Below are 23,612 nucleotides of genomic sequence, written 5' to 3' on the forward strand. Positions count from 1 at the left end.
ATTTCACTGCGGTCAATGTTTTTCCTTCTTTTTCCACGCTGAAAATCTAATTTTATACAAGATTAATCCAGTTACGTTTCTTCAAAGAACACATTTCATGTGAGGCTAACTGTTGGACTGCAGCCACAAGTGACAATCAGGTCGAATGCTTAAAGCTGAACCAGTGCTTGACATTCAGTTAGCATGCTATCATAGGAGTCGCACATTACCTTGTTTTAGCTAACACAATTATATATGTTTGAGAGGAAGAATGTGTCATTTCTTCTCTCATAAGTTAAATATCACCACTTTAAAGCTGAAATAATGACAAATGGGTCAAACGACAACTTGGTGAGTAAAAGGGGACACTCACAGTAACAAACTCAGTTGATTTATCCCCAATTATCACAACTCTAATCTTTCAAATTTTTGTTTAAAAGGCCTGCAATGTTATTTTGGGTTCAGTGTCACTCGTCTCATCGACCTCCAGCAGTTGTCATTAAAAAAAGTTAGAAAAACCCACAGTGCACTACTTCCCAGCGGGAAACGCCTGTCAGACAGAGTTAGCGACTAGCTTGTGAACATATGGAGCGTTTAGCAGCCTAAAAGCCAGATATGTCCCCAGTGAGTTGGTGGAGACTAAAATAAAGCTAAAAGAGAGTGAATATGGGACCAAAACTCATCAGGCGTAAACTCAACTCCGAAAGCCGACCTGAACTGATGTAAGATTCCCATTCTGACTTATCATCCCAGTCCTCCACTGGTTGAGATGTTCACCTTATCATCTTCACGAGGCGATGACATGACTGGGTTGTGCTCTCATCTTTTTCCACTGGCCCTAAGTGGGAAAATAATGTATGTCTGCTTTTAATCTCCAAAATTTTACCCGGCAAAATAGACTATAAAAAAATGACATCAAAATGTCAATAAAGTCAGAATGTGGATCACGGTTAAACATGAAATCCTCTAGATTCTTATCACAGATTTCATGTCTTTGCATCAGGATGAATCAAATCACACGCCCAGGCTTCCAAAAATGTGTTTTTGTTAAGCTAAAGTGAGGTCATCTCAGCACAAAGGTGACCTCAGTGTCACATGTAGTGATACTGTAATATATACCAGGGTCATTTCTTCACATTGATTTGTTCTGAGGAAATTCAAGCAAGCGAACTGCCGTATGACATAACTGAAGCTGCGTCACTATGCTGGCATTTCAAAAAGTAGATCAGATAACTCGTAAGAAATCCTCTCAAGTGTCATTCAGCATTAAAAATAATCACTTGTTAGTTGTTATTCAGTCAAACAGCCGACTGTGTTTTCATTTTTTATCTCAGTCAGGCTCAAATAAGATCTTGACATGATTACAGATTTGTTTATGGTCAAATGATAATACCAGATCAGTGACGGACATTACAAATAAGTGGATAACAGACAGAGAGACGTTCTGTCAACTTTAGAAACATGCTACTGATTCTGCTTGTTTTCCAAGAACATTAACTACACAGCTGATCCTCTGACAGCTTTATCTATCTGGGTCAAAGCACAATGTGACTTTTCATCAACTTAAAGAGATTCAAATTATTTTTTTCCCCCCCAGTTGGTATTGTTGGCCATTTGAATACATCTCAGAATAGATCATTTTCCCTCTGGCCTTTCCCCCCCCCCAGCCTTAAAAATAGACAGTCTGTGTAAAATAAGACAATGAGCTTCTTTTAGTCGACACAATAGAGTCTCTGTTTGTCAGCAGACACGTCCAGGCCTTGAGTCGCAACCATTAACATATCTCACAGCTGAATCATCATCACTTACTGGTAGTAACACCGAAGTTCGAAGTCATCCGGAAAATAATGAATATTTCCAGTTGACAGTTTAAGAAATCGTTTGATTTGAACAATAGGCTTACAGCAAGCCAAGCAGACAAATAAGCAGCGAGACAGGGACTTAACTGTTTGATAAATGATGTTCTGGTTTGTGTTAAAAGGTGTCACAACACATGACTGATTGTTTTACACTGGGAAGAAGTTGTTGGGTAAATAAATAGTAAATTTATAGTTAATCAAACCTGATTTGCAACTGATGTTTACAATGCTTACTGTAAAGAAGAACAGTGTAGTTTGTCTATGAACAATATTTGGATGGCCACTGGTTGCAATTGATGTTTAGAAATCCTTAACAAATGCTTAATAAATGGTTTATTAACAGTGAAATAACAGATTAGTCAACTGTAAACTTACCATTTAGTTATAGAATTTTACCCAACAGCTTTTCCCAGTGTAAAACAATCAAGTTGAGGTAATGTCTGTTCGTGAAAATAAAAGATATATAGAGCATCTAAAAACATAATAGTGAAATGGATAGTTTAAGCAATCCAAATAAAAAAAAAAACATAAGTTAAGAAAGATAGAATATAATGTGACGTCTGAAACAGACTTATTGTTACGACATGAATTCATAAATAGACCACTCATCTTAGAAGGAATGAGACGCGAGCCTGACGAAACACTGGACCGTCTGTGTCGATACCAATGTTGATATTTGAGAATCTCATTGGAAATCTGATGATGGTGCACCAGCCACAAATGTTTTTTGGACATAGACTTCCTTGACAAGGATGCCTCCCACTGAAGACAACATCAGTCCATAGTATTGGTTTTCAAACTTTTCATGGCAAGCCAAAATCTCAATCGACACGTGCAAAACACCTTTTAAAACTTGTTATCTAATCACTCTGTACACATTTATTTTTTGGTTCCCTGGAATTTTTTAAGATATTGAATTTTCCTTTGTATTAGGAAATGAATGTGTACAAATGGCTGATTTAGTAAATTCAAAACTAAGTCATTACTCTATTAATACTCTATTTTCAAGGTAAAATCCCATTGTACTGGGATGTGTGCTGCGTCACACCATTTGAGGACCACTAGTCTACAGCATCAGCTAAGCCAATGTGTTGATTGAGCTCCACTACAAAAAAAAGCTTTTAAAACAAAAGTCAGTAATAATATAAACTAAATATCAGCGTATCTGTTATTATATTATAATGTTGATGTATTATAAAGCACTATGGCACAACAGACACAGTCTAAAATGCTTCTCTAAAGCTTAAAAAAAGAAAAAATGGCTCCGCACAGCTCATCTGGCGTAATCCAATTCTCCGGAGGCCACTTTCCGTCAGCATGGGGTGAGTAGATAATGAATGAATTTTCGATTTTGTATGAACTTATCCTTCCATCTGTCCAAAACCTTTCAAAGAAGTTCAGTTTGGTTGACATTTGGTGCCTGTGAAGGCCATAGCATCGTCACTTACATCAGTTCAATCCTCAAGTAATATAGTATAAAGTAAAAATGCTGTCATTTTTGTAGTTGAAGTCAAGAATGTGGAGTATGTCTAATGGCAGTACAGAGTTTGAAGCTTGTTGCACAATATAACCATGTGGTGTTGCACAATGCCATTTAATGAACACTGTTATTGCACAATATCAGCCTGGCAGTTGTGGGAGTGCAAATAGCAGAGTAGTGACTAAGTCAAGTCATACCACTGGATAGATCCCTGTTTGTTTCACCTGCAGGCTGAATGTAAACTCTCTCGTTAAAAGATAATTAAACTTTCACCGTATCATACAGAGAGAATATGTGGTAACACTTCAAACTGTTGCATCATAATTACATTTCTCTCTCGAATTTTTAATCCTTACATCACCTCTCGAAGATAACCTACCTGCTCACCCTCTCTCCTCACCCTTAACTGAACCCTCACACACACCCCCATCACGCCCCCCCCGCCTCCCACCATCCCAGCCCACATTCCCCTCATTGCTTCTGGACCATGGAAAGCCCCTGGTACATTTTCAGAGCTGCTGAGCACCCTATACAGACACAGAGCCCTCTCTCTCTTTCCACCGAGCCGCCGGCCAAAGCCAGCCATCAGATCACATGCTATGTGCAGCCTCAGCAGCAGAGGAGCGCAGCTATTTGCTGGGGGCACACATGCTGGGGCCCGAATGAATGACTGGCATTCTGGTGACCTCCCAGGATGGCAGCCGACCGCTGGGATGGAAGGCTGTTTTAGGACAGGGTGTCATGGCTTGTTGCTGTGTCATTCGTCTGTGGTAGAGGCATGTTGTCTCCGAGGCAGAAGGCAGCAAAATATTTTCACACCTCTAAAGGACAGCTTGGGCTGGTATTTATAAAGGGCCTCAGAGCTATGCAGCAGAGTGGTGCGGTTTTGCCCTGAAGATGGGGATGACTGAGGCTTTAAAAGGATCTCTTTTGTGATTCAAGAACATTTTTTTCTATTTTGAGACACTAATAAATCTGGGCTATTAGCCACAGCTAAGCTTAGCTTCTTGCACAATAATGTGGCCTTCTTAAAAACTGAAAATGTTTGTTTGTCTGGCTGCTAGCCCCTGGTAGATTAGCTTTCATTATACAACTTTATGGCTTGTTTTCCATCTTGACACTTGACCTGACTTGAGATTCCTGTCACATACCAGAAGTACAGTTACTTTAGGCGAAGCAGATGTGTGCAGCTCTGCGTTTACTCAAAGAGGAGCGAAAGAAAAGAGGCGGCAGAAAATAGGGGATGGGAAGAAAAATGGAAAAGGGAACATCATTACAGTGACACTCAGCTATTTGCCCTCAGCGCTGTATGAGTAATACGTCTGAGAGCAGAGGCCAAATATTCAGAGTGTTTTGAGACAGTAAAGTTGCCATAGTGATGTCAACATGTAAATCTCATGTGTTAAAGGTGTGACATGTAAGCCTTTTATTACCCAATAGCAGAAAATTCCCATAAAATCTATGTTGAATTGGGTTGCTGGTGAATACCTCAACTATTAGTTCACCAGGTTGAGAAGAATTTGTGTTTTGCAGGAATTTCTTCCGAAGCTGCTCTAATTAGCTTGCTCACTCCTGTCTCTGTTGTACAGCTGTTTTGTCACCGTCTCCCAAAATGACAGTATGCTTGGTGGGTTAATGTTACGGTCATCCACCTGCCAACAGATCTCAATAAAAGCTTCTCACAGCAGTGTAAAGTGAAAGCTTCCAGTCAAACGGTTTATTTTAGCCCTCCTTTCACTTTTGAATGCTGGTAATTTCCACGCAGCAAAGCACAACACAAAGGAAGACTTCTCAGATATCATGACTGAGGAGAAAAATGTGGATTTTCCAGTTCTGCAGACAGATGGGGTTGGTTGGGTGCATGTGGTCTCTTTGAAAACACACCTGAACATCACAGATACTGAAAAAAAACAGAAATTTAAATCCTGATATTGAATTTGTTATATCCTCCACTGTAAGATGTTTGCAGTGGTACATTGCAATATTGCTGAGTCAAATTAAATCATTAATGTTAGAAAATGGGCTTATGTGCCTTCTTGCTGAGAGTTAGATGAGAAGATCCACGCCGCTCGTAGAGTCTGTTCACACTTGGTGTCAACATCCGTCCTGAGTGATCCAATCACAGGTGGACAGATAAGTCTAAGTTAAGGTGCGAACACCCATAAGACGCGTTGAGGACGCATTTGAGATCAGATCACATTCAGAGGTGGTCTGGGCCACACATGACCACATGTAGCACATGTGTGCTGGGCCACATTAAAGGACTGCCTACTCCACTGACGTCCTCCACGAAACAAGAAGAGGAAGAAGAAGAAGCCACAACAACAGGCAGGATGGATTACACACTGTCTGATATCCATGTGATTCACAGTAATGCAAAATATGTGTCTGGGCTCTTCTATCCTGCCAATGTTAGGAGCAGACATTTGTGAACACACTGTTTCAACTAACAATTGAACTAGTAACCGCAACGTCCCCAGACTCCCTTACAAATCTTGTGATTTAAAGAGTTGTTGAGTGACGAGAAACTTCAGTATTGTTGTTAAATGGCTACACGAAAATCATTCATTCAAAATCATTCATGACTTCTTGTAAGTTGGGCATAAAATTTAATACTTTAAGTTGTTTCTTCCTGTGCCAATATAGCCAACTGCTTTGATGCCAGTCTCCCTTAAAAAAACGCTATATTTTGAGACTTGTGTCAGGAGAAACTTCATTAGCTTTGTGAAATACTCTCTACAACAAAAGGCCCTATTTGGGCCTTTTTGTAAAATTGGCAAAAGTTTTACATGAAGATATTTCTTTATTTGTGTATGAAATCTGTTTGTTCCATTGATGTAAGTGTCGATGAGCATGTTAATGCCATGTGTGAACTGATGGGCGTAAAACGGTTCTCTTGAAAACTTGAACACAACGCAAAGACTACAGCTGATAGCCAACTAGCTTCTGTGCCTGCGTGAGAGGAAGAAACTCACCATACCACCAGGTGGCGGTAGTTTGTATTCGTCATTCAAAAAGGGAAGTCTTTGGACTGCTCTCTCACCGATGAGCTACGCTGTTGACAAGGGCCAACTAGTGCCAATGACGCAGGACCAACCAGAAAAACTATGGCCACAGGCACTCACAAATGGCCTCGACATTGATGGTGCGTCAGGGCCCTCAAACATTGTGATTTCATGAGAACTTTGACACATTATATCTCCTAGAGTGACTGAAGTATGAAAAGGTATAAGTTGTGGTTTTCCTCTGATTCCAGACTTTATGCTATGCTAAGCTAAGCTAACCAGCTGCTGCCTGTAGCTTTCAGTTTTACTGTACAGACATGAGATCGGTATGGATCTTCTCATATAAGTCTTGACAAAAAACAAATAAGTGTAATGCCCAAAATACCTAAATTCTAGGCAACATCTTGTGCACAGAAGTTGATTGACTACTCTCATCTCCTTTCAATCAGCTGTTCGAGGTCAATGCAACAAACCTGCCATGTCTCCGACTGCCCCACACATCTGTTTTGTCATCTTTGCACACTTAACAGATTCATCTCTTGTGAGTCACGTCTGAAGTCTGTTTGTTGTAAATGTCTGGAAATTCCCTTGAACGCAGCTCAACTTGCCGCAGCATGCAGCGATTCCTCCACTCTTCGCTTTAAATAAATAACTCACCATTAGCCACTTTCTTTTCCTTTTATATTTCTCTACAGGTGTCTGAAAGGAATGAGGTCACATCATGCCCGCCTGCTTGCCTCAACATAATTTTCATCGGGCATCACAATCCGAGCCGTTGCGAAATACGAATACATGGGAAGCTCGTCGTCAGTGGTTTCCTGAGAACAGGATACCACTTGAGCGCAGCGCACCTTGTCCTTGTCTATTGTGTACTGTGTGAACGAGGAAGCCGTCCATGGATGTGAGAGCCGAGGAGAGGAATCCATCCCGCTCCTTCCAACGCTATCAGTTACATTCCTGACCAATCCTGCCATATCAGATGACCTTGTCTGCTATTCTGTGTCATTCTTTCCCACACAGGCCGACACTGCAACATGCATCCTGTTCTATCCGGTTCCTTTGACTCGTTCTCAAGCCGGATACAGACATCGTAGTCTCTGATCATCCATGAGTTCAAAGCAATCTACAAACTTCAAGATAAAGCTAGAGACTAAGAGTCACACATCTCATTGTTGTGTCTTTAATTTAGCGCAAATCTCTCCTCATATAATCAGTTATTTAAAGTTTGACGAGGGAAACAGCCTTCAGCCTATATATTGTGACCCGATATGATCTTAATTACAGGGTGATGCAGGCCTTATGTATTACAAGGCTGTTGAGTAGTCGACTCCACACTGTTCTGAAGATGGTTTGTTTACAACTGAAAGGAAAGTAACGGCTCTCTTCATTATGTACTGTATATATTTAAACACGTGAAGCCTCATTTGCAAAAAAACAATATTTTTGAAATTCATTAAACACAACAGGATTGGTTGAAGATAAAGGTGGATGAAGTGGGTTACAATAACAGTACATTTTTCAAGTTGAGCTCTTCAAAGCAACAAAATATAACTTCTTGAGAAAGACAGCAGAGTCTCATCTCCAAATTGTCAAATACTGAAGCTATGGATTGGCAGCTCAGGGGGTCATGAGTCAAATTAAATAATTAATTTGACATATTCGAAATTGGGCTCATCTGCTTTCTTGCTGAGAATCAGATGAGAAGATCCACGCCGCTCTTTGAGTCTGTTCACACTTGGTATCAACATCCGTCCTGAGTGATCCAATCACAGGTGGACAGATAAGTCTAAGTTAAGGTGCGAACACCCACAAGACGCGTTGAGGACGCACAGAGGTGGTCTGGGCCACATATGACCACATGTAGCACATGTGTGCTGGGCCACATTAAAGGACTGCCTACTCCACTGACGTCCTCCACGAAACAAGAAGAGGAAGAAGAAGAAGCCACAACAACAGGCAGATGGATTACACACTGTCTGATATCCATGTGATTCACAGTAATGCAAACTATGTGTCGGGGCTCTACTATCCTGCAGATGTTAGGTGCAGACATTTGTGAACACACTGTTTCAACTAGCAATTTAACAAGTAACCGCAATATCCCCAGACTCCCTTACAAATCTTGTGATTTTAAGAGTTGTTGAGTGACGAGACACTACGGTAAATTCTAAATCATTTATGCCTTCTTGTAAGTTCAGCATTAATTCAATAGCTTTAGATGTGTCTTTCCTTGTGTGAGGCGTCAGTTTGTCACTGCAACATAATACCAGCCTGTCTGTTTTCGTGTCTAATGTGCAAGAAGATGCAGATTGTCAAATACTAAAGCTTTGGATTGGCAGCTCGGGTCAGACGCCAACTGAAAGACAGTTTGGAAAACACTAAAAACTTCTTCAGATTGAACATTTTCCAGTAATTCTCTTTTACCAATGTACAACATTTGCTCACATTTCATTACATAGTACGTACTTGCCATGTAATTGGGTCAGAGCAGCTGCTCCTGGGTTCAGACTTATTTGCCAGAAGGTAAATTAATCTGCCTTTCATTTAAGACTTTACAGGTTTACTGTGCAAACACGCTGTGAATTTATAACTGAAACTTAATCCAGACATGTGGCTGATGATGCGTTCAGCTGATACTTTAATGGTGCTGATTGCTGTGAGCAAATGGTTTTGAAATATTGTATGCAAATTAAATGAAACATGAAAAATAGAGTTGGGATAAACTGGTTTTGCTGTGAAGTTTGTAAAACAGATATTGTATGTTGGCATTTGACAGTCAGTGTGAAGTATTTCATGTGTTGCTTGTTTCTGTTGACAGCAACTGTACATACAGGATATAAAAGTATTTCAGTGCCACTTTTTCTTTCCAAATCAATCCATTAATTAGTTACTAAAAATGAATCAATTCATTAATTAAGCCATTTCGCAATGTGTGTTGAGAGATGGTTTGGATTCTGGGCTAGGCAGGATGTGTTTGTTCCTGTTCAGTGGGTCTGAAAAATCTATTTCTGTATTAAGGAAATAGAAAAATGCAAGTCTGAACACGAGCAGTGAGTTCATTATTTAGGACGGGGAGAAAAAGACCCGGGAGCCTTTTGGGAAACAGCCAAATTGACTGAACTGAATAAAAAGTGAAACCTATAAACAAGAAAAACTCATCTTTGTCCTCTTTTCTCTGTATTTACTGAAAATTCACATAATAGCAGAAAAAAAAATTGTGTAATAAATTAACTATAGGCTACATGTAGTCTAACGTTGGTGTATGAACGATACTGAAACAAAGTTTATCATAGTACAGTTATTAATCTTACATAGCCACAAGTAGATACAACATCTGAACAGCTGTGTTTAAAAAGAAAAATAGTATTAAAAATATGTTTTGTCTTTCTTTCAGTCGCTTTCAAAACAAATGCACACGCTAGTCAGATCAAGTTATTGAAGATGGTGGTGCTAATACCACTTTTGCCCACAGGGGCTGCCAGAATCAACAAAAAACTAATGTTTTGTGGCTCCTTTACATTCTGAAAATGTTATATGATAGTGGCTTGATATGAGTTTTCTTAGAGAGAAGTTTATTATATATTATAAAGGAAACAAAGACGGTTAGCATTCAGCTGTGTTAAGTTTTGCCAACATAGTTTGCTGGTGTGATATTGTAATATTTTAGAGCTGTTAGGTTGGATGTTTGGAATATAAGTACATATTGCTTTTACGTTACAAACTAAAACTGCAGTAGACGTACAATGTTTGCGCCTTATATTGCATCATTATGTTCTCGATTTAAACCTTGTACTGGACACACAGCAATGAATTTGAAATGAATGTAGTTGCATAAGAGTTAATGAAAGAGCTTATTTACAGTAACAGAAGTAGTAGTTTGTGTCTTTAAGAGCCCCCCTCTGTTGACACACACACAGATTCTGTCTTCCTGCCTCCTCCCTTTGACAAAGGCATTTTTATACTGACTTTAACACACAGCTCAGATGAGTAAATTTAGAGTCAGACTGTTTCCAATTGTGTAACTGGTAGTTTGACTACACTCACTGTTGCCTCATTTGTGCTCATGTTTCCACTAAAACCTCAAGAGCAATATGGTTTTACTGTGCAGAGCAGCAACACAATTGTGTTTTATTTATTCCTCACTGCCACTCTTCTTTGCACAAATTACTCATGACATTGGGAGTTTTTTGTCTGCTTCAGGGCCTCAGACAGTTCGAACATTTGTGGCACGCCATTTTAGATGCTCATCTCCTGTAATGACTTTTTGAAAAAGCGTCCATAATTTTTCAAAGGGTCAGCCCTGCATTCCTCTGGAAGTTCACAGGAAGTGTGGCACAATGGAGGACAAAATGGCCAGAGGCGTTGTCCACCAACAGAGACACACACATGCTGACACACACACACACACACTCACACACACAGGGAGGGAGCAGAGGAAGTCGTGAGGTGGTGTTAAATGACATGACCAGACTTTTAAAAAGGTGGAGACTGCGCTGCTTCACAGTGTGGATCTGAAATGCAAACATGTTCCACTTTGCTGACCAGTCGCCTCCCTGTTAGTGCCGCCCACAGAGACGCAGTGTCTGCATGTTTTTTTTAAAAAAAGAGCCCGTTTAAGAATATGCAGCATCTGAGACATGACGGGAATGTTTGTGCGTGCGTGTGTGTGTGTGTGAAAGAGCCAGAGAGATGATTGTGTACACATACCATCAGCCAGTCAATACAAACTAATTCGGCCTATAGATTTTTAGGTCTGATGAGATAATCAGCCTGAGGCCAGTGGCTGCATACTGTAAAAAAAAGAAATCAATCACAGCTGCCTGCTGTGTTTTGATTGCACACATTTCTTTACGGACTCAGCTCGGGTGTGCATGTGCTTTCTCTGCTATGTTCGTTTGGAGGGAAAATGTGGTTTATGCAGAAGCAGCTCCCTGCTCCTGTCTTTCTCTCCCTCCACTGCCCAAAGACATGATCAGTCTGCTATGACTGAAATGTCAGCTATTTAAAGGGCCCACAGTAAAAGTCAAAGTCTGACTAAAGTCCTCGATATAGTGGCAATAAATAGCTCTGTCTTGTCTTTTGGCTTGCACAGAAATAAAGCCTGTCATAAAGATTTGTTTTCTCCCTCGAGGCGGGAAGTTTATCTCATCGAGGAGACAAAGAGTAGACACGTGTCAAACAGTGTTGTGGTCTATCAATTGCAGAAAATGCATCATTTGACCAATTAAATGACCTAATCTGCGGATGGAAGGAGGGTAAATACTCCGTGACTCTGTGCGCGACCTCGTCTCCGCGGGAGGACGACCCCTGCATGTTTGAGATCTGAACCTGTAAATCAGCAGGAGGAGCGGTGCCCATGTGTGGCATTCTGCAGGCTCTGTTCTGCATCATGTAGTGTGATGCTGGGTACAAAGGGCCACTGTGTTTGTAGTAATGGGGCATGCACGGACCTCAGATTCCAGGGGACAGCTGCCACAGACACACACACACACACACACACACACACACACACACACACACACACTCACACACACACACACACAAGTGTGAAGGCATGCACAGCCTCAACACACTTGCACAGACAAGAATTTTTACTTATCCAGAGTGTCCTGCTGTGAATGCCAAGAGCTTGAATTCTTATACAGACTTACACACAGGCCAGTTCTCCTGTTTTATTGTGGATGTTTGGATATCATGTTTTATTATGTTGTGTTTATTTACGGCTGCTACCTTAGTCAAGATCTTCATCTTAGTAGGATTTCCTGGTCAAATAAAGGTGAAATAAATAGAAAATACAAATGAAATGACTCAAGTTATACACTCAAGTAAAACTTTGAGGTGCTTTACTTGAGTTTTGACATGTTATGGTGACTCCTGCTAGTCTTCAAAGAAAAATACTCCACCTCATTTATCAACAGTTATAGTTGCTGCTTGTCAGATTAGGATTTTATATGCAAAACATGTGTTTAGCTAATAAAATGTGAAGTATTGCAATAGATTAAACATCTCAACAGTTTAGAGAATAGACAGGATGATGAGAAATGTGAAATGACTCCATAGACATGTAAACAATAAAAAAAATTAATATATAGTATGAGGGATACGGCTTCAAATTATAACTAACCAACAAAACTGAATCAAAACTAAAAGATAATGTTACTACTTCCTAGTTGTGTACATCTACTAACCTACTGTACTTAAATACTATTTTGAGAAAACTGTACTCTAAGGTCAGTTTATGCTACTTTATACTCGAGCACAGAGAAATTAGTTTACTTTAATACTCCACTCCACTATTTTGCATGCAAAACACATAACCAGCCTATAAAATATGATTTTGCATACCGAATACTTTTACTTTTGTAAGTCCAGGTGTGTTTTGTTACTCACTCTTCTGTACTTTCACTTAAATGCAAGACTTGTACATGTTACTGAGTATTTTTACGTGTGATATTCCAACTTACTTACTGAAAGGGGCCCGGTGTAGTGTTGAAAAATAGGGGTCCGCCACATATAAACAAAGTAAAACAGTATGACACTGTGTTGTTTATAAGGACAGTTTGTTTATTGAGTTTATTCACAATAGTTTGTTTAGGCATAAAAAATAAGATCCTTTCCCCAAAACTACATAGTGCACCTTTAATTAAATGCTGTGGATACAAACACAGCGCTGCCTCTGAAAGCTTCTCTAAAGTCTCGTTGGAAGGAGATTTTTTTTGCCACAAACTGCTCATCCACTGTGCGTAAAGGCTTTTATTCTCCAAACACATTCACCCAAAGCTCAAATATCCAATCCTATAGCTCTTTTTAACTCTTCATTGGTAAGCCTGCTCCCTCCTCCCCCTCCTCCCGTGTGGTTTTACGCTTTTGATCCCAGAGGGACCTCGCGTTTTACATTCCTGGCATTCCGACCTCAGTCCCTCCTCGGTTACTTATTATCGCCGCCTGCTCTCTCCACAATCATTTCACAGCAAGAGAGGACCGCGGCAGCCCGTCCGGGGGGAGGAAGATGAGACACGTTTGACTCGAAAGAAACCTCATGGAAACGTTGGATTTACTCTGAACCTTTTACTTTTACGAGAGATCGAGAACAACGCCGTGCTACAATGAGAACGTGAGCTGGTAAGAAGAGCGTCTGTTTTTTTTCTGCCTTTAACAAAAAGAGAAACACGAGCGCTAAAATTAATAAAAGTCGCACATTTTAACTTCTAGTCGACAGTCGTGATAGTGGGTTGTGTTGTGAGGGGGGTTTAAGGCTGTTTTAAAGCTGATAAATGCACTCTAAGGCGAAAGATGAAGTTATTTTCCAGCGCGGTTTTTGTGCGCTTTTGCTCCCCCGTGAGATTGGAATTTTTGGCGCATGCATTTTGTGCCTGCTGTGGAAAATGTCTCCACATCTCTGTGTTGTCGCTGTTGGTAACTACACTCAAGGCTGCACTGTTTTTCAAACAATAACTCTGACTAAAACATTGATCAGAGAGCCTTGTGGAGTTTACATAAGAGGAAGTGTGTTTACATGATGTTAAAGTCTGTGTTGTTATTCATGCCTCAAACTTTTCTTCTGCATTCAAAGTATGTTAATGTGGCCCCTGAGACTGATTGTGCTCTATTCTCTCCTTCTGCACTGTTCCAGGTTCACAGCTGATTTATTTAAATACTTTCAAAACAAGAAAGAGCTCAACTTGTCTTAGAAGATAACAACCAACACAAAGCGACATGGCGTCCACTGAAGAGCCGTCTGGCACGGTCCTGCACCGGCTCATCCAGGAGCAGCTCCGCTATGGAAACCCCACAGACACTCGCACCTTATTAGCCATCCAGCAGCAGGCCCTGCGTGGAGGCAGTGGCAGCAACAGTGGACCCAGCAGTGGAGGCGACATGGGCAGGAGCCCACGATCCTCCCTGGAGAGTCTCACCCAGGAGGACCCTCCGTTCCCTCAGCTCTCTGCCAGGCAGGAGCCCCAGGGCCAGGAGCACCAGGGGGACTACCACCACTCAGAGAGTGGCTACCAGCTCTACCAGCTGCACGGGGAAGAGCTGCCCACTTATGAGCAGGCCAAGGCACACTCCCAGTATCTGGCCTCACACTGGGCCCCTACAGGCCCCATCAGGCAGCTCCACGAGGGGACGCTCCTGCACGAGGGGGCCTTCCACGAAGAGGCAGATCTGATGGAGCTGAAGTGCAGCCATGTGCGGTCGCTCAGCGAGCATCGCATGCAGATATCTCTGGAAAGGAACGATGCAGCTGCTAAAGCAGAGGCTATCAAGAGCACCTCGCACAGCTACCCCGAGCTTCCTTACTACACGCCGCAGAGCACGGGCCACAGCCTGGACAAGCGCTGCCCACCCCCGGAGTACTCAGCCCCCATCCAGGGCCAAGGATTTATCCCTCACCAGGTCCAGGAGCCGATGCAGGCCCAGCAGCACAGGTACAAAGACAACCTCGAAGGATGTGATCATGTTTGCATGTTTTTAAAATTATTTGAACATGACATCATACTCTGTGGTGTAGTTTTTGTACAAGAGCCAGCCTTGCAATCACCTTCCAGGACTCATCATTGTGTTTCACATGCGTAAACACATACTTATCAATGTGAGTCACACATAGCCTGCGTACGGCTTCACATTTCCTTCTAAATACTTAGAGGAGAGCAAGTCCAGCCCTGTAGGTGTTTGTAATGCCTGGCATACTGGAACAGGATAGTTTCACATGCTTGTGTGGCCTTGGATGCTTTTTTACCAAAGTATGTTCCTCATATAGGCTTTTACATTCTTCACAGCCGCACTGGAGTCAGCCTGTCTGCTTGCTGGTAGACAGGAGTGATATTTCAGATGCCTCACACTTTTAAATGTAGCTGGCTGCACCCAAACATTTAGATTCAGCTGAAGCAGCCACAAATTCAGACACATCATTTAAGATGTGAGATTGATCTCTACTTAACATTTCTGTCACAGGTATGTCCAGTCCAGTCAGCCAGAAGAAGTTCCCTGCTACAGCACATTTAACAGCCTGCCACCTGCTGGTTTGGAGGAGCCCAACCAGGTGGAGCTGCTGCTGATGGAGAATGAGAGGCTGAGGCAAGAGCTGGAAGCGCACAGGGAGAAGACCAGCCGTATTCAGAAGGTAAGAGAAGGAAATCAGTGAGAGAAAATCTTATATTTGAAGCAGCTGACGTCTCTTGTAGGTCTCGTCAAAGGTGTGTCAAATGATTCACCAGCTGTTTTGATAATAGATTAATCAGATCAGGAAAAATAGGTCACAATTTTCTGATTCTAGCTTCTTGAATGTGAATATTTTCTGGTTTCTTTACTCCTCTTTGACAAAACAAGATATTGGAGGATGTAATTTTGGGGCTTTGGGACACACTTATCAACAATTTTCACCATATTCTGACATTTTATAGACAAAACAACTAATCTAATGAATCAACTATGAAAATGTTCATTAGTTGCAGCCCAACAAAAGAGTAAGAACACCCAAACGCAAACAGTCTGTAAACGTGCACTGTGTTGTTTTGGGCCATCATTTTTAATTAGAAGAGGAAGCCAAACTTATTTTCCTCTGAGAACGGCTTGTTTATTCAGTTATGAGTTCACTGACATAGTAAACATTACAATTCTGAGTTTTTAAACTACACAGTGACTGTGTAGTTCAAGCCAAGGATTAAAAATTTAAATTCATAGGGAAAGCCAGATAACATCCTCCATCCCAGCCACCTGTCTATGAAACACAACCCCAGCCAACAGTTGTCATCCCACTCCCTCATCTGGATGGGACAGATGAGATCAGCAGCTGCTACCTTCCATACCACAGAGGCACAAGCAGAGGTCACAGCCTGCTACTGTGTTTACACACTCCTTTCATTGTGGAGCTGACCTGGTGGAGGCCAGAAAGTGTGTGTGTGTGTGTGTGTGCTTTAGTTCCACGGAGGCCATAGATTTTCAGCCTAATCTAGGGCTTGTCAGGCAGCAGTCGATTGGGTTGTGACCTGCATACACAGCTGATGGGGGTGGGGGTGGGCGTCCACAGCAGGTGGTCGGCTGGTGGGTAGAAAGTGAAAGGTCGCTTTTGTTTTCACCTTCTCACTTTTTTTTTTTTACTTTTCATGATTGACTCTACCTAAACAGAGCCTAAAAAAGTCAGAGATTTTCTTGTTCAACATGGTGGAAACAGCCTCAGAGACATTTAACACCTCATCCAATCTTTGTCAAATCCACTTAGCCCTCTGCTGGAGTTATGTCACATGGTCCTCGCCTTGTCTCAGCCTTAAAGAATGATAATTGCCGGGGTTGGAAAGTTTTCTCCGTCAGGCCGCAGCCCTGGGTAAACATGCCTGTGTGACTGCTATAATGGTGGGTTTCTCTTTGCCGTTTCCACAACCCAGGCACAGGCATGCACACCTTCCCTCTGCTGGCAGCCTTCCCAGACCTCTGTGTGTGTGTGATTGTGTGTGTGTGTACGCGAACTTGTGCTTTGCGGTGTGTTGTGTAAATGCGCGCTCCTGTGCGCTCACACACCTGGAGCTAGAGCTATCAGCCCTCAGGAATGTAGATATAAATCAGTCTCACAGGGAGTGGTGCAGGCTTGAATTCCTTCTCTGAGTTATACCACACACACACACACACACACACACACTGAGTGTACTGTATACACACAGTCGCATATGTATATCGTGCCTATATCTATGTACTGTAACAACATGAATCAACATTCCAGCTCCTCCCTGGCATGTGAAGTAGGTTAACCATAAATTCCTCTTCTCCACCTTCTTCCTTTCTTCTTCTTCTTCTCCAATCCTCACCCCATCCTTTCCTCCTCCTCTTTTTTTGCCCTTTTCCTCCTTTTTTTTCAGTTGGAGCAGGAGATCCAGCGTATCTCGGAGGCCTATGAGACACTGATGCAGGGCAGCAGTAAGAGGGAAAACCTGGAGCAGACACTGAGGAGGAGGCTAGTGGCTGAGATCAGGAGGCTGCAGGATTTCAACAGAGACCTTAGAGGTACGGACCCAGGACAGAAAACAGCATAGAAGAACTTCACCATAACATGAGATCAAGTCTGATTTTAAAACATTTGCATTACAGAGAACTTGGAAAATGCAAGAACGCACGTCGCAAAAGAAGTCGAAGCAGCCGACCATAACCAGCACATCATGGCGAAACTGCTCGAACAAAGTAAGTAGTTTCCTCTCTCTGTTTCCTCCTTTCCTCCATCCTCCTTTGTAATCAACATGCTCGATTGGATTGGGGCCCTTTTTTGTAGCGCAGGGCATCCTGCACGCAGGAATTTCACTTGCATAACCTCAGCCTATTTGGTGAGAAGGCCTTAATAATAGGAAATTCAATCCACACACCTCTTTGCAAAGGGAAACGAGCTTTCCTCTAAATCAGAGGGCAGCAGTGGAAGTGGTGGAAATGAGGTCCCCCACCTGTTGTTAGTGTGATTTATGTTGTCTGTTTAAGGAACTGGACTCAGGCAGGGTGCTGGTGTTTGTATGGCCTTGATGAGGAATGCTCTGTGCTATGTGGGTCAAAGGGATAGGGCGGCTTTCTCCCCCTTCCTCCTCCTCCTTCCTCCTCTCAGCATTCCAGGAGTGCTTCGCTAAATGAGGAACACTGGCCACCATGTAGCTGGGACTTATTACTGGGGTTGGATTCAGGACGGAGAATGAGCAAGAACCTCATGCTGATTTGTAATGATTTAATCTCATAGCTCTCGTGTCTTCTACCCAAAGTACCAATAAGATCATCAAATTAATCGTCCACTTGTTCTTTTTTTCAGATGAGGAGCAGAACTTTGAGCGGGAACGTGTCGAGCGGGAGCTGGAGCGGTTGCGAACCACAGCGGAGGAGCAGAGCGCCAGGGCCAAACGGCTCGAGGAGGCTTTGGACGCAGCTCGCGGACGAGGTCGCCAGCTTGAGGAGGAGCTAAGGAGGAAGAGGGCGTACGTGGAGAAGGTGGAGAGGCTCCAGAGCGCGCTGGCTCAGCTGCAGTCCACCTGCGAGAAGAGGGAGAGCCTGGAGATGAAGCTGAGGACGCGGCTGGAGCAGGAGCTGAGGAGTCTGAGGGCGCAACAGGTAAATATCCTGACGCAGGAGAACCAAAATGCTAATGCTACTAATTCATTTTAGTATTTCTGTTTTAACACTCTCTCTCTCCACTTCAGAGGCAGTCCCAGCCGCCAGGAGTGACCATGGGCTCTCTCCAAGAGCGCCTGCGGGAACGCGAGGAGAGAATCCTGGCCCTCGAGGCCGACATGGTCCGCTGGGAGCAGAAGTATTTGGAAGAGAGCACTATGAGGCAGTTTGCAATGGAGGTGGCTGCCACCGCCGCTGCACAGAGGTAAAGATCGCCGGAGCTGTTGCAGGGACATGCATATTTTGTCCAGCTCGTTTGAATTTGAGTTAAACTTAAGATTTTGTTTTTTCCTCTGCAGAGACACAACCATCATTAACCACTCGCCCTGCCACTCTTCGAACAACAGCTTCAACGAGGACCTGCCAGTCGCTGACTACAGGAATCAGGAGATGGAGAACAGGTGCATACCAAGAATTAAACTCCTTTGTTTACAGAGAATCCCCTTTACAAACTTTTCCATTCATCTATCTGCTTTCTGACACGTTTCTCTTTTTCTGTTTTGCATCAGGATCCGTGCTCTTTACGCTCAGATCTTAGAAAAGGACGCCGTGATCAAGATCCTGAACCAGCGGCTGCACCACGACCAGGGGCGAAAGGATGAACAAAGTCCCCGCACGAACCTCCTGAACATGGCAGCGGCGTCTCTCCGACCCGCCTCCTCCACCCCCTCCATCAGCACCACCACCAGCACCACAAAGAGTCGAGGTGAGGAGCATAATGTTGCAAGCTGCTAAAACGTGTGCAAAGATTTCCTGTAAATAAAGTCTTCGTAAGTTGAAAGCACTGCTGACTTTTTTTTTTGTGATCTTCTAGGTAAGAGTCTTTCAGATGATCAGACTTTGCCATGCCGTCAGTTCTCCGCTCAGTCTGAACCTGGAACGCTAGAACGGCAGGTGGAGAGAACCAAAGCCAAAGAGGCTGCCAGCACCACTAAGCTCAACAGTGGTGAGTGATCTATCATACTTGAATGAGTTTGTTTGTTTACGAGAAGAAAATCCAATAACTCTCTCGTTATAAAACCTGAACGATAAATGATTCATGTGTAAGCACACTCTTCATGGATGCTCACATTGATTAACCACGCTGCCGCTTAGCCAGCCAATCAGATACGATCTGTCCAGGTCATGGTTCATAATGCGGGCCTGGAGGAATGTGCATGTGTTAGGAAATAATGTGGATCTGTTGACTGAGCACATTTACCAAAGTGCTCTGTTTGACTGTGGAAAATCTCTGTTAACCTTTAGTCAGTGATAGCTGAGCTATATCCGGGACATTTTTCCACTGTTTTCGCCTTAAAGCATTTATTTACCCTCTCTTCATTATTCTTTCTGTTTTTTTTCCAGACAAGACAGCGCCGAAGAAGTTGCTATTAAACCCCTTCAGAGGCCTGGAGGAGCTGGAGTCAGAGGCAGTGGAAATCTTCATTTAGAGAACTGAGAGATGGACTTTGAATGAGAAAACCATTCTGAGAATCTGTGAAGAGTGCAAGTCTTTGGATTAAATATTGGATGCAAGAATGTCGTGGAAAGAGGCCAATGCACGAAGAAGAAAAAAAAGGACTGTTTTCACATTTTTAGAGGCAGAGCTGTGCTCCGACTCACTTACTCTCACTAAGCTTGGACAGCTGCAGGCAGTTTGCCCGACTGAAAGAGAAAAGATGAATCTTCTGAGGTACTCGGACAGTATTGTGGATTGTAATAGGGCAACATGTTCTCAGAGAGTGTATGCCAAAATATTTATATAAATATATATATATAATTGCTGCTTTTTCTCCCCCTTATTTGCCCTTTATCTACTTCCCAATCCAGTAAATTAAGTAGCTACATATTTATCTTATCTGGTTTCCACATTCCCCAAATATTAACTTAAACCTCATGCTCTTCTAGATAAATATTCAATGAAAGGTTATCTACGTGACCTTCTCCCCTCCCCCCACAAACAAATGTGGCGTCCATCTGAGTAACCTCATTCCCATCACATGGATCTTATCTGTTTGGAAGACTTCCCTTTTGTCCAATAATTTAAGCTGACATGAAACACTGCTGATTTAAATGCTCTCGCTGTCCATGTGTCTTTAGCCCGAGTAGCTGGTTCTGCAGAGGCTTAGAGGTGTGTGAACAGTGAGATGCAACATAAATATATTAAAAGACAATTTGGTGTTTTGTTTTTTTTTGCCAAACTGACACAAACCTGGTGTTGTTTGTAATTTTGGGAGGGTGTTGCATCATGGTGTTGATTTCATCATCTGTTGCTTTCTCTGATAACTTCTCAAAGTATGTTTGCATGTGTGATTTCAGTATGTGAGTGTGTTTCCTGACGTGGTGATGCCGCTGGTCCGGTCACCACTGTGGGATAAAAGTTGAAAACTACACCGTGTTTGGTTTTTTGTTTTGTTTACTGTGAGCTTTGAACTAACAAACAGGTTAATTATTATTATTATTATTATTATTATTATATATTTTATACAGATGTTTGTATTGTTATTTTAGATATGATAGTGCTTTGAGCCGGATGCCAAAGAGTTTATGTATGTTTGTTGTAAGTTATGTGCCGACAATCACGGTCATGTCAAGCTGTACACAACCAACCGAGTGTTGACTTCAAACAGACATTTCTGTGAACTTCAAACAATATGCAACATTTCATAAAGCAATAAAATATTCTAATATACATTAATGGGCTCCTTGACTTGTGGATTGTGACATTTAATTAGTTTTTTACCCTTGAGTTGCAACTAGCGATTACTTCAATTCTCAAATAGAGTAGAGCACATTCACACGGCGGCCGTTCTCCTCTGACAGTAGGAGGCTAAAATATTGTACCATTGTGTCCCAGGCTGCAAGTCCTATAAATGTAAGGACTCTAACAAATTGTTGAAATTTCACCACTTCCTGATTGATCAGCAACTGAAAGTAAGTAGGGTAGTGAAAATCCAGAGAGACATCAGGCCACTTTGGAAGGTGAAACAACTTATTTGATAACCACTTCTGTTAGACAACAGCTGAGTTGGCATTCAATACACGATATGATAGAAAAGGTGTAAACTAACTCTAAAATATCAACACACATCTTTTTTTTCCCAAGCCTTAAAGTGAAATGCACTGGACGTAAACAACAATAATGTTAACTAGGAGGTGGTTGAATGGCAATGTTAAAAAAATGGGTTATCAGATATGTTACTTTACCTCGATCGATGTCACTCCAGATTTTTTCTATGATTTGTCAGATTCCCTACGTTTAAACGACTTGTAACATGGACCACAGCAGCGAAACATTATCCCTGCATTCTAGCTTCCCAACCCAAGTGTGACATCAAAGGAAAATGGCCGCCATGTGAATATGGTCTACTGCATTCAGCAGGGCCCAACAGTCCCCTTTATTTCAATCAAGCCTAATCCAATATCAATTAAAACATATTTATATGGATCAAGACTTTTATTTGGATCTGCATCAAATTGTACTCACTCAAAGATACCAGCCACCAAAATCCACCTGATGTTTTTCATCAAGATTCATGCATTATTTCCTGAGAAATTAATAAAAATATCAAAATGATTTTTTTTTTTAAAAAGCAAAAAAAATTCCTGGATCCACACCAAAAGTTGATGGGGTCTATTCTCGGCCAAGACCCATCCTCCATCCAACTTTGATGAACATCTGTCTGGCAGTTTTTGTGTAATCCTGCTTACAAACCAACAGGAAGCATAAACGTAACCTCCTCGGCACAGGTAAGTATTCTGCCATATATAAATATAGATATAAATATTATCTCAAATATATGTTCATAAATAATTCAGGTAACGTTGTGAATCTTCTCCTGTTTCTCTCCCTCTTCGCTCTCTCATTGTCACCCTATCTCCTCGTTCCTGCCCTCTCGTTCCACCACAGAGACGAGTGCTCTTCATTAATGAATACCAGAGCTGCATTCTTTCGGGTTCAACTTTCTCGGGTGGCCTGCTTTCTTGTTCTCTTCTTGCCGTGAAGAGCGTGCTTGACATAGATCACATTCTCATCGGGACACGTAACCCTAGATGTGACAAAGACAGGTTTCTCCCGGATTAGCCGCTGTTGCCGTTTGAAATTCCTGCGTGCCGCCTTCAACCTCTGCTAACATGTGCTGCATTCCTAAATGCTTTTTATTTCCTCCGATTTAATCACACCCAGGGGTGTTTATGGACTATTTCAGGAGGTGCCCCTGGATATGAGGATGAGAGAATGGAGAGCTCTGTTATGTGGTATCTGTTTCAGGGTAGATCTTTCTCTCTCACACACATACACACATGTGCATGAACGCACACACACAGACACACAAACACACACAGAAATCGACTTGTACCAGTTTCGGGCGGTTGAGCAGCGATAACAATGGGACTTTACAATGCAGTAGGACAATGACAATGACAATGAACGGTATGGTGTCATTTGTGTCCTCGCACATGATTCTCCAGTCATCCTACTGCGTACAGCATGTGTGTGAACTATAAAATATGACTGCTGCAGAGAAGATTTCAAACATTTCAAGTGATAAATCTGGAGATGGGTGGGGAAATAAGTGAGACTGGAGTAGCTGGGATAAATATTTGGTTTGGTGTGTTAAAATGAAAACATATAACACTAAACTTCTGTTTCAGACTTTCTAGAAAATACACAGTATGTCCCCATGTTCCCATGTAAATACCCATGTTAAACCTACACAAATGTCCATGTGAAGTGTATGAGATTACATGTGAAACCTACGGGATTACATGTGAAACCTATGAGATCATATGTGATACCTACAGGATTACATGTGAGACCTATGAGATGAAAGTACTCATGTTAAACCCATACAAATGTCCATTTGAAACCTATGAGATTACATGTGAAACACATGAAAGTACCCAGGTTAAACCAATAAAAATGTCCATTTGAAACCAATGACATTGCATGTGAAATCTACTGGATTACATGTGAAACCTATGAGATCACACTTGAAACCTATCAAAAAAATTTCACATAAAGTGTGAAGAAATACATTGTTAATGTTTCTACATTCAGAATCGTTTTTTATCCGTTTTTTGTGTGCTTATCTAGTAACATTTGATTAAAAACCTTTGTTTTCATTTTTTAAATGTATGACACAATTCAAATACTTATATCAATTATTATGGTTG

At 42.0% G+C, this 23,612-nt stretch overlaps 1 protein-coding gene across 1 annotated transcript; it reads left to right on the forward strand.

The window, feature by feature from the left end:
* Window positions 1-13,251: 13,251 nt before the first annotated feature.
* amotl2b (angiomotin like 2b) lies at window positions 13,252-21,135 on the forward strand. Its single transcript, XM_073490906.1, has 11 exons — window positions 13,252-13,445; window positions 13,957-14,752; window positions 15,279-15,447; window positions 17,177-17,321; window positions 17,406-17,495; window positions 18,103-18,398; window positions 18,488-18,663; window positions 18,758-18,859; window positions 18,968-19,164; window positions 19,273-19,404; window positions 19,803-21,135. Exons 2-11 carry the CDS (start codon window positions 14,040-14,042, stop codon window positions 19,886-19,888), a joined length of 2,106 nt encoding a protein of 701 aa, XP_073347007.1. The 5' UTR covers window positions 13,252-13,445; window positions 13,957-14,039; the 3' UTR covers window positions 19,889-21,135.
* Window positions 21,136-23,612: the final 2,477 nt, after the last annotated feature.

This window comes from Pagrus major, chromosome 21 (assembly GCF_040436345.1).
Source record: "Pagrus major chromosome 21, Pma_NU_1.0".
Lineage (NCBI taxonomy): Eukaryota > Metazoa > Chordata > Actinopteri > Spariformes > Sparidae > Pagrus > Pagrus major.

Bases quoted from the DNA above. Each gene is read 5' to 3' on its own strand.
- amotl2b (XM_073490906.1), top strand. From the start codon at position 14,040: ATGGCGTCCACTGAAGAGCCGTCTGGCACGGTCCTGCACCGGCTCATC. The intron at 17,322-17,405 runs GTACGGACCCAG...TTTGCATTACAG, and splicing joins TTTCAACAGAGACCTTAGAG to AGAACTTGGAAAATGCAAGA. The intron at 17,496-18,102 runs GTAAGTAGTTTC...TCTTTTTTTCAG, and splicing joins GGCGAAACTGCTCGAACAAA to ATGAGGAGCAGAACTTTGAG.